The sequence below is a fragment of the Hemicordylus capensis genome, chromosome 4 (genome assembly GCF_027244095.1).
Source record: "Hemicordylus capensis ecotype Gifberg chromosome 4, rHemCap1.1.pri, whole genome shotgun sequence".
Lineage (NCBI taxonomy): Eukaryota > Metazoa > Chordata > Lepidosauria > Squamata > Cordylidae > Hemicordylus > Hemicordylus capensis.
In genome coordinates this window covers 82839612-82851422 of record NC_069660.1, presented here as the reverse complement: position 1 = coordinate 82851422, position 11811 = coordinate 82839612, and the positions used below count along the sequence as shown (strand labels likewise).

Here is an 11811-nt window from a genome sequence, read left to right as displayed (position 1 = left end):
ACCGTGAAGGCTTCATGGTAAGTGAACCAATGTCCCATTCCAGAAGGATCAAAATAAGGATACAGTAGGTCCAAACACCCCTTAAAGAGTAAAAAATACTATACAACTAGGGAATGGGAATATAAAAGAGAAAGAACTCAGGACAGGCAGGACTTTGGTGGATAGGGGTTTGGCTATATAATTAAAAACACAACGCTTTCAAAATTGAAGTCTTTCAGATTTAATCATTTGAGTCTAGACTGAAATTATATTACTAGATCAGGTTGAAAACAATACATAAAGCTGCCTATCTTGTATCCATCCCACACCGGCATTCCAAAAATCAGTATAACTGTAGACAGGTCAGAAATGATTAAGAGTCCACATGGAGGAGGAGAGTCATAAGCAGATCACTCCATATCACATAGTTCAGTCTGCTCTGCTCCATGCTGAGCCCACTTCATCCTACTATAGAAAGCTGTATTCAAAATGGGGGAGAAGCTAAGAAATTGGAGTTTAACTCCTCAAAAGCTGATTAAAACATCAATAAGAAGGGTGGGAATTTGTCAGTTATTGCATCAACAGATACTAAATAAATCAACAGTCAGCACTTTGGAGGACAGTATATTTGCTTTACTATTACACTGATTTCCAAGCCTGACTCGAGACTAAATGTAGTTCATAGACCTGAATAAAAACACCCCCACATGAAAGAACAGCATACGGTGGGGGAGAGAATGGTTTTGAGTAATTCTGGATAATATCCTTAGACTTTACAGAATAAATTTAGAACTCTCACAAAGTGTGTTGGTTCAGTCACTATGCATGCAGCTTTACAAATTGTCTGCACTCCATTTAAATTCTTAACTTTACATTTATTCTGTAGCCATTTCCAGAGACACACTGATGTAGGCAACCCTGACATGATTAATAAAATTTTCAGAAAGGCCCTAACCAGCAGCTATAGTTTAAGAAAGGTTTAATCTGGTGACTTAACACCTCCTAGATTTGATTAGGAGATGTTTGTGGACAGAAGCATGGAGAGAAGTCCCCAATGTGGTAATTTCTAAGGTTTCCATTTTGAGACTGATACAGAAAAGCCCATAGCTGGGGTTGAAGCATCACAGTAAGTGAGCCACACTCAGAATAGGCCAATACAAAAATTTCCATATATATCAAGTTACACAGCTGCACGAAAAGTCCAAGCAAGCACAATTCTTCCTGAGTCAGAATGCCAGAAATGCCAGTTGTGACAGCAATAGCCTCCAGGTCAGGAATGAGAAAGCAACAGAGTGTGGCATCTCTGATTATCAATATGAACATACTGAGGGAATCAGAAAAATACTGACTGAAGGAGTATATTACCCAAAGTGGCTTTTGCCTAACACCAAAGCACTTTTTAAAAAAAAAGAAAGAAAGAAAAAACCCATCTACCTTGACAAAGGCAGGAAAGGAGAATGTGGTGTGGAGCAAAAGACATTCAAGCAAGTTCGAAGTGTCATTTTGAAGGCAGATTCACAAATTTGCAGAGGTGCCACCCTTCACAGGGCAACTACAAGATCAAAGAGCTGAGTGCTCTCCCAACTTCACTTGCAATTGCCATTCTGACCTTCAGGTCTGCTGTTTGTGGGTGTTTAGTTGCAGACACTATTCAATAAGAGATACCACATACACAGCTTCTGAAGATGTCCCACTCTTAGGGAGACTGGCCAGCTTATATTCTACACAAATACATAGAATAAGTTAATACTGGTTACTCAGATTTACATCTCTCCTCCTCCTGTTCTGGACTGTCACAGGATGCACCCAGAATTTCAACTAATAAAATGAAGAGAAAAAGCCTAAAAGAGGCCTTAAGACTGTGTGTGTCTGGGCCAAAGAGCAACCTGGTCAAATTTGAATTAACCAGTTGCTAGACAAGTTTGCAATTTATACTGCATGGCTAATCTAAAAACTCTAGACCTAGCCTAAAAATGATCTGCTATGTGACAAGGCACCCCTCCCTTAAAAGTCTTCTATATAGCATCCTTGTGCAGCAAAAGAAATAGTTTAACAGGATAGGGACATCACACCCTTTGCTACAGCAAACAGCTAACACAAGGGTACATTTATCTTCCAAAATCAGATGAGATGGGCAAGTTCAGAATGGTATGGCTGTCAACTATAAGGAGACATGTATAACTAGAGAGGGAAAAATAGTTCCCCACTTTTTCTGAAACACTTTCAAGCAGATGTTGCCTCCTTGTACAGCAGTGAGGCAACTCTCACCCTTCTGAAGTCATACCTCCTAATTTCCCCCTGCCCAACAGGACAGGCCTAAGTTCACAAATGTCCAGCTGCGACTTTTATTTGCATGTTTTGGGGCAAAAACAGCACAGAACTCTCAAACGGAAATAATCAGTAATGCTGACCTTTAACAAGTCACTTCGTCAATACTCTAATTCCCACATCCCACAAGCAGGAGCTATTCCCAGAGAGACTAACCATGACCATTTCCCAAGGCATAATTGCTGCACTCTTGGGCCCGAATTATTGACTTCCCAGGAGGAACAGGGCTTTCGGATCCCTGCAGTCCTTATTGCCTTAATGAAGGGGTATTTCCCAGGATTTTCTTGCCTGAGGAATGCACGGTGCTAAATGGCTCCAAACAGTTTCCTATTACATAGGCACATATTATTACCATTAAAACGCGTGAGTAAATAAGTCTTTGAATATAAAATAGGGGCAAAAATTTAATCAAAGTTTTGAGAAGTTGGGACTAAAGGAAGCTAATCAGTTTCACTCTTTCCTCTTCAGCTCACTCGGCTCTGCCTCAGAGAGGTGACGCTGAAAACAAAACAAAAATACGTGCTTATGACAAAAACAGGGTTATAAATATAAAAAGGGATTCATTGTCAAGCACCAGTAACATCGCCAGCTTTGTGCAGATGTGGTGAACTGGGAAAGGCTCCCAGAATTAGACATGTAATGCAGGAGAAGAAAGGGGCTCATCCGTAGCACTGCAACTGCTTAGTTGCTCCCTGGGGTGGTATCAAAATTTGCCTCTTGTAGACAAATGGTTTGCAGTCAGAGGAATGCTCCCGAACTCTAGATGTGGAGTCTGTCACAGTCAGGACAGTACAACTGCGTCTGTTTCATTATTTGACCACCACGTTCCAGCTGCTGCAGAATTGAGTACATTTGTTTCATTTTTTAAAAAACCTGGATGTGAAGAGAGTCTGTTTGGCCTCTGCTGGGTCCCACCTGGAGGTGGGCACTGCAATCCTGCTGCCAATTGTTACTCCATAATAGCCCGGTACAGTGCAGGCTCAATGTAATCCTCACGGTAGCGCGAGTTGATAACCCTCTGTCTTTTTCTCTCTTGTTTGACCTCCTTCTCTGTGAAGATTTCTGTGAAGCGCATGTCAGAGGCAAAGGACTGAAGAAGAAAATAAATTGAACTGTTACCTACAAGAGCAGCACACACATTCCATATTTGAGACAACTCAATCATGTATCAGACAACATTTATATTCTGGCTTTATTCCATCTTGCACCTTAGAGTGATATACATGAGGTTCCCAGGTGACCACTCGTCTAAGCACTGACCACACCTAGACCTGCTTAGCTGGATGTACCATATTTACCTCAACCCAAGACTTAAGTTTTTTCCATGTCCTTTGATGCTAGAAACTGGAGAGGAGTCTTAAATTCAGAATCCTCACTCTAATACAGATACTGTAGAACTTGCATTTAACCTTTATTGTTTACAGTGGTCATCTTAAAATTCAGAGTAGTCTTCTATTGGGAAAAATAAGGTATTGCATGCTCTCAGACCATGCCCTGGGATCCAGTTTCTTCCCACATTCTCCTCCACAAACAGCAGGCATGCATTATAAGTAAACAATGATTCCACCATTTTCAAGAGGCAGCTCTGAAACATCAGTTCGGTTTGCCAAGCCATTATAATATTTTGACTATTCAAGAATGGGATTTAATATTGTCTAGCGCTTCCTGTCCCCCACAAAGCCTCCAGTGTGCCTGTTTGGTGAAGAGTCTGCTGACATACCATGGAAGGCTGTAGCCATGGCCAAACATCTTGACAGGGCCTTAGCTGAAGAACAAGAGCCAAGCCTAGCCAAAAGGGGAAGGCATGGTGATAGGGAGGTGTGACTCTGTTGCCAAGTTAGCTTTGTTGTCTCTCCAGCCCAGATGGCCCAAGGGGTGTGTCAAGGGACAGGGATCCTGTTGAGCATGCAGCTTGCTGTCCATGTCAGTCAAGCACAGGTCAGGAAGGATCAGCCCCAGGACATTCAAGCAGCATAGAGAGTGCTGGACAGACGAGTCACTTTCATGCTTCACAGACCAGACATAGAAGAGATGACCAATACCCAAGGATTAGATTTTTATTTTGACTTTTCTGCAAAAAGAGCTACATGGATCTCCTGCTCACTGACTTACCAGCCTCGACTTGACCCTCTTGGGAAGCTCTTCATTAAGTGTGTACACATCATCCCTCTTTGCCATCAGCTGGGATCCATCTTCAAACTCCACCTAGGTCCAGAAAAGTCAGGGTAGCAGTATGCCGAGCACAATTTTGAGTCTGACAATACATGCCTTCCCTAATACCTGCTAATCTCCTTATGGCTCTCTGAATGGAATCATTCATTCATTCATTCATTCATTCATTCAACACACTTCTATATCACCCAAAGCTCAAGCCTCTGGGCAGTTTACAACAAGCAAACAAAAAGTTAAAACATTAGTTAAAATAACAAAAAAATTAAAGCAGTAGTTAAAACAAAATAAATGACATAGTAAAAGTTAAAACATTACAACAATGTATATTTTTAATACAACATTTTAAAATGATAAAATTAAAACAATATTTAATTAAAAGCTTGGGTGAATAGGTGCGTTTTTAAAGACTTTAAAAGAGTTGTCAGAAATGGGGAGGCTCTTATTTCAGCAGGGAGCATGTTCCAAAGCTCTGGTGCCGTAGCAGAGAAGGCCCGTCCCTGAGCAGCGACCAAACGAGCCGGTGGCAACTGCTGACAGAGCTCTCCTGATGATCTCAATGGGCAGTGGGGTTCATAACAAAGAAGATGTTCTCTTAAATACCCAGGGCCCAAGCCATTTAGGGCTTTATAGGTTATATAACAGCACCTTGTATTTTGCCCGGAAACTTATCGGCAGCCAGTATAGATTTTTCAATACAGGAATAATACGGTGTCTCTGAGATGACCCAGAGACCAAACTCATCTCCCGAGTTCCGACTCTGCACAATGAGTACCTCCCTCTTATCTGGATGCAGTCTCAGTTTGTTATCCCTCATCCAGCCCATTACTGACTCCAGACAGGCATTTAAGGAGGTTATGCCTCCTTCCAATTATGCTGACACAGAGAAGTAGATTTGGGTGTCATCAGCATACTGATAGCACCTTGCACCAAATCTCCTGATGATCTCTCCCAGCGGTTTCATGTAGATCAGGAGTGGGGAACCTTGGCCCTCCAGCTGTTTTTGAACTACAACTCCCACCATCCCCAGCCACAATAATTGTGGCTGGGGATGATGGGAGTTGTAGTTCAACAACAGCTGGAGGGCCAAGGCTCCCCACCCCTGATGTAGATGTTAAACAACATTAGAGACAATATGGAGCCCTGAGGGACACCATTCAAAAGTTCAGATTGTGAAGAACAACACTCTCCAAGGGATACCATCTGGAATCTGCCTAAGAGGTAGGAGTGGAACAACCGCAAAGCAGTGCCTCCCACCCCCAACTCCCTCTGATGCTCCAGAAAGATACTATGGTTGATAGTATCGAAAGCTGCCGAGAGGTCCAAAAGGACCAACAGTCACACTTCCTCTGTCAATTCACAATTAGAGATCATCCATCAGGACAACCAAGGCAGTCTCCACCCCACAGCTCATGCGAAAGACAGTTTGAAATGGGTCTAGATAATCAGTTTCCTCCGACTGCCTGGAGCTAGGAGGCCACCACCCCCTCAATTACCTTGCCCAGCCACGGAAGGTTGGAAACAGGCCTGTAGTTGCTCAACTCTAAGGGATCCAAGGTAGGCTTCTTCAGAAACGGTCTAATAATTGCCTCCTTAAGACAAGGAGACATCCTGCCTTTTCTCAGAGATACATTTATAATCTCTACCAGGCCTTCTACAACAACCCCCCTGCCAGATAGTATAAGCCATGTCAGGCTGGGGTCAAGAGAACAGGTGGTGGGTCGCACCGTTCCAATCAGCTCGCCCACATCCTCAGGAATCACAAACAGGAACGGAGCCAACTTAACCACACAAGAGGAGTCACTGGACACCTCCACATCAGACACGAAAGTAATTGTGGAGAAGGAATCGGCCCAAATGCGAGAGATTTTCCCCACAAAGAATTCATTAAACTCATCACAGTGGGTAATCAATGGTTCCAGATTCTGATTCAAGGGAAGAGGGGTACATACTGGCCTTCTCACAACCCTAAATAGCTCCGTTGGACATGAATTTGAGGATGCAATACGGGCAGAAAAAAATCGCTTCTTTGCCGCATGTATCACCTGGGCATAGATCTTCAGATGCGCTCTATGCTGTAATCTGTCGGATTTGAGTCGAGTCTTTCTCCACTTGCCCTCCAGTTGTCTACCTTGCCACTTCAGCCGCTGTAGTTCTTCCGTATACCAAGGGGCTAGTTTTGAAGCGGGTCGGAGAGGGTGCTTAGAAGCAATCATGTCTACTGCCCCAGTGAGTTTGCTGTTGCAGTTTTCCACCAGGGCATCAACAGGATCGCCGGCAGAGCCAACGCAAAATCCCTCCAAGGCTTCTTGAAATCCTATTGGATCCAATAACCTTCTCGGGCGAACCATCCTAATAGGTCCCTCACCCCACAAAGGTGGGAAGTGACTTTAAGTCCAACCTTAACCAGATGATGGTCCTTCCATGACAATGGGGAAATCACGGGAGTCCCCACCCATTGAAAACCACCCTGATCTGAGTGAAAGACAAAATCAGGCATGTGACCAGCAATGTGCATTGGTCCCGAGACTGCTTGGGATAGGCCCAGAGTTGTTTAGGCCACTATGAACTCCTGAGCTGCCCTGGATAATTTGATCCTGAAATGAACATTGAAGTCCCCCAGCACTACAAGCCTGCAGGACTCCAACACCAAGCCCAAGACCAAGTCCATCAGCTCATTTAGGGACTCCATTGAGCAGCGGGTGATCGGTACACCAACAGAAGTCCAAGTCTATCCCTGGTCCCCAAACTTAAGTACACACATTCAATATGGTCCGGCACCTCAACAGGGATCCTGGTAAGGGAGATATTGTTCTTATAGACCACAGCCACTCCACCTGCCCCCCTACAGCCCCTCACCCGGTCCTCAACAGAGTACCCTGGAGGAAGACGATGGGACCAGACTGGGCCACCAGCCTCCTCCAACCAGGTCTCTGCAATATATACCAGGTCAGTGCCTTCATCCAGAATCAAATCATGGATGGTTTCTGATTTGTTCTGGACAGACCTGGCATGAGAGAGGAGAGCAAGGTGAGGTTCCAAGGGTGGTCGGCATTGCTCCCCAATGTCAAAGAGCTAGCAGGACAGCTGGAAGGGGAAACAGCTATTAGATTTCCAAGTCCCCTTCCCCTGTAACGGCCCACTGACCTGACAACGTTATTTCTTCTGTTCACCACCACCGGCATAGCTGACCCCACAGTCAGTGGACATGCCCCGTCTCCCCATCTCCAGGTAAGCACAGACACATTCTAAAACAATCACACCCAGGACTAATTAAAATTTGCCCCCCCCCAATACAAATACATGGGCCAGGAGGTCTGGACCTTGCCCTCCCCCGAAGTGACTCCCCCAAAGGGGCAACCCCCTTTGGTGGCGGGCCCACCACCACTGGCAGCACCCTAAATAGTCCTGAGCAGCAAGCTCCGGCAGATGGAAACCAGGAAACTGCCAAGTCACCCTCTGTGGGCCCCAGTCCTGCAAAGCCTCACCACAGTCCAGCAGGGTCCTGGGGTGGGGTGGGGCAGATAGTAAGCAGCGGGGAGGGGTAGAAGCAGGTAGGCACCCAGTCCCTCACCCTGGTGTCTGCCTGGGGGAAGATGTTCCTCCAACTCTTATTTGCCACTTGTACAAATGTCAAAAAGTTTCCAAATTGAGCCGCTATGAATATCCTGAAGTTATTTAGTATAAATATGGGGGGAAATTCCCTCTCACCTGGTACATCTGGATGACATGCGAAGCCACAAATGTGGCTCCATAGACCTGACCATCTGTCCATCTCACTTGGACAACTTCCCCTCCGGCTGGGGGCCCCAGCTGGAGGCAATCTCGACTCTGTCCACATGGGAGAAAGTTTGGAAAGAAGAACATTACCTACTGATAAATGGGCAAATGAAACACTTTGCTTAGAATAAACTGAACCTACTCTGGAGAGGATTACCATATGAATGGTTACACAAGGATAGGTAAGAAGGAGAGAAAAGAGGTATCACTTTCAGATAACTGGAATTCCTGCTCTCCCTTAGGTTGGCACTAGTAACAAAACTTGTCATATTTCTGCCTTGAATGGGATCCAAGCTACCTAATTTCAGTCTTGTGCTAGAATGACATGGCTGCTCTCAGACATAAGGCCAACTCTAGCTAATTCACCACAGTGGATACCTTTCTGAAACTATCTCAACACTATAGGTGAAGATTTGGCAAGAAAATACACACTTTATCTGAATCAGAGACTAGTCCCCTCCACCGACCCAGTATTTTATGTTAGAAAGTGGGGGGCTGTCTTAAGTTTAGGGTCCTCTTCCTTTGAGGTAAATAATATAACCTATATGTAGCCCATATTTAAAAAGGAGGTCATCTTAAATTCAGGGCCATCTTCTATCTGGATAAATATAGTATAAACCCAGTCTTTGAGACTTGTACTACCACCACAGCTTCTTCATCTGGTATTATTTGGTATCCTCAAAGGATAAATGCATCTAATAACCATATTTGGGCAGACAGGAGTAATGCAGTCCAAGTGATAAGCTGAGCGCCATTCAAGTGTTTTAGAGATTTGTCCCCCTTCAGCAGAATGAATTTCTAGGAAGGTGTTCTCATGAATTGCACACCCTCTAGTGGAATAGATCCTTTACTACATAGCATACCACAATGTCTTCTGGATATAGGTTATCACTGAAGGAGCCGTCATCAAAATTGACCTCATAAAACGTTTCCTTGCTCAGATTGATTACTTCACACTGGTAGAAACGCCCATTTTTGTGCTTGCTGATCACTGCTTGCCCCACGGCAAGATCCTGTAGGGCAGCCTTGGCTCGCTGGAGAGAGGGGGAGAGAGAGGGAGAGAGAGAGGTGTTACAGCCAAGTCTTATATGTGGCATCAAGACTGGAGTGTTTAACTTCCCAGTATGCCTCTGAGTTAATATTTGGAAGGTAGCTAAAATCCTAAAGCTCAGCAATTCCCCCCCCTCCTCCAAGTTCTATCAGGTTTTGCTGGTACTGCATGCCAACTTAAGCTGCCCAAGAGCATCAGATCAGCATACGAAGAATCCTAGCTGAATCTAAACCGAATCCAGAAACTTCCATCACTCACCTCTGCCTGGGAAGGGATCTTATGCCTGAAGCAAGTAATAAAGACCACAAAAGGCCAGTCATCTGGTTGCATCATGACTCCAGCTGCCTGAGCACAACTGACATGGAAGGATGTAGGGCAGCGACCATGAGAGCACTGCACACAACAGCCAGCAATTCTCTTCCGTCGCTTCTTACAAAATACACATTTCTGTTAACAGACAAATTCAGGATGTTTCAGGTCAAGAGGTGACATGATACTAATGCTCTCCCAACCGGAAGGCCACAGTGAGCTGTATAAAACTCAAATCTGATATGAATGTTACGTTTTTGCAGATGAGAAGGCCACGATACACATGTGAATTTGTATTGCATAGGATTAGCTTGTAGGCAGATATATGAAATCCTGAATCAATTTTTCAATTTTCAGATTTCATGGATCTGTCTGCTAATTTTGTCTGGGTATTACCCAACTGTATATCATGCTTATCTGTGAGTGATAGTGATTATATCTCAATTCTTGTTAAGAACTTTGTCACCGAGATGACAGGCCACGGAATTCCTCATGGATCACTTTTTATTGGCTTATCCATTAACAATCACTCCCATGAAACTTTCCCACAATTCCTTCCCCCCCACAAAGCTCCCAAGAATGGCACCTTCAGTATCCTAGCTGCTCCCATGTTTGGAAAATTTCTAGTATGTCGAAAATCTGATCGCCAAACAAGTCCAGTGGGAAAGAATAAGTTTCCTACTTTAGAGTAGGGCAGGAGGCTCAATTAGCATGCAAACTGGAGAGTGCCAATACAGTGACATGTTGACAACTATAAATTATGAACTAAAACACCTGATAATGGAAATAGATTTAACACACTGGTAAACCAGGGCAAATGGCTAAGAGTCAGTGGGCTATGGGAATATCCACTCTTAACTGTACAGATGCCAGACTACCCCACCACTACCACCACCACTTTCGAATTGAGCTTTCATTTCTGCCTAGCTGGACTGTGGCTTGTGCTTTGAGGAATGACCTTGATCCTCAAAGCAAGCGAGATTATTATGTAGGGGCTTTAAACTCATATCTGCAACTGTTTTTGCCTCTCTAATCCCAGCCGAGCTTCAGACTCCCCATTAGTTTACTGTATACAAGTTGTCTGATTCTCTAAGTTTGGCAGCAAATGCCATATGATCTGAATTGCTTCCTTTGTCAGAGTGCTGATGCAAGGATAATATAAAAGCATAGATTCAGGCCATTATTCAAATCCACAGAGCAGAACTATTTACTTCCTTACCAGTCGGAAGCGCTGCAGCGGTATTTTGCTGACATCCACTGGACTGCGCTCTGCAATGTTCACAAACTTGGCCTCCAGAACCGCCACAGCACACATCACATGGACCCACCTGACAAAAATCAGAAAACTAGGAGTGAGCATATGAATCAGAAAGGAGAGAGGAAACCATTTTGATGCAGCTGGAGCACCTGAAACCAGCAGGCACATATACCCTCTTGTACAAAGAGCAGGCACCCATATGAATTGTATAAACTCCTTTCCAATTAGTACTACACTACAGCACATGTGCAGCTCAAATGAACCTGCTGGTCATGCCAGTATCTGGCACAAACAGCATTTTAGGTGAACCACCAGCTACCTCAGAGACTCACTTGTTATCATTGGCTTTTTGAAGTGCACCTCCTCGAAGTGAGCACAAACAGCAATTCTGACAGAGAAGAAGAAAAACCAAATTATCAATTAAGTCAAAAAGCCCGAATTCACTTTTGTGATGGAACCCCTCCCCAAGCACATAAGAACTCTGTGCTGCAGACTGTTAAAAGCCAATCACATCTCGCTAGGTTAATGGCTTTGCTTGTGAAGAAAGAGTCCCAACCTAGCAGAGTAAAGAGAGGAGGAGTATAGTCAGCCCTCTACGAAACCTGCAGGGATGGAGGGCTTAACGAATAGCTCATGCTGGGCAAGATGCATTTAACAAGGCCTAATTATGCAAGAGTGAAAAGGAAGCTCTTACAGTGAAAATTGGAGATAGAGGTGATATAGGAACTCTGTTCTGTTCAGGTGGATGCTGAAGCCCACTGCATCCTATCCAGAAGGCAGTTACTTCAAAGCTGAACAGCAGTAGCTTTGGCAGACCAGTATTATAAGCCAGCCACATCAGATCAGTTTCCCCCTAGTTGCACACTACACAGGACACCACTCTCTAACCAACTCATCTACAGTTCTCAACAAACAACGTATACAATAATCATTTTAA

At 44.3% G+C, this 11811-nt stretch overlaps 1 protein-coding gene across 3 annotated transcripts in view; it reads right to left on the bottom strand.

Moving 5' to 3' along the window:
- Nucleotides 1–204: 204 nt before the first annotated feature.
- The window catches only part of KDM4A (lysine demethylase 4A), a 34711-nt gene continuing 23104 nt past the window's right edge, over nt 205–11811 (bottom strand). For 2 of the 3 annotated variants that reach the window (XM_053244754.1, XM_053244755.1), the window contains 7 exons: nt 11207–11262; nt 10836–10944; nt 9566–9754; nt 9120–9290; nt 8188–8307; nt 4420–4512; nt 205–3397 (listed from right to left, as the gene is read on the bottom strand). In XM_053244754.1, the coding sequence (XP_053100729.1) occupies nt 3257–3397; nt 4420–4512; nt 8188–8307; nt 9120–9290; nt 9566–9754; nt 10836–10944; nt 11207–11262 (879 nt within the window). In that variant the 3' untranslated portion in view covers nt 205–3256. Of the gene's footprint in view, nt 3398–4419; nt 4513–8187; nt 8308–9119; nt 9291–9565; nt 9755–10835; nt 10945–11206; nt 11263–11811 lie in introns of those variants that run through there. The other variant, XR_008305994.1, reaches the window with a different exon arrangement.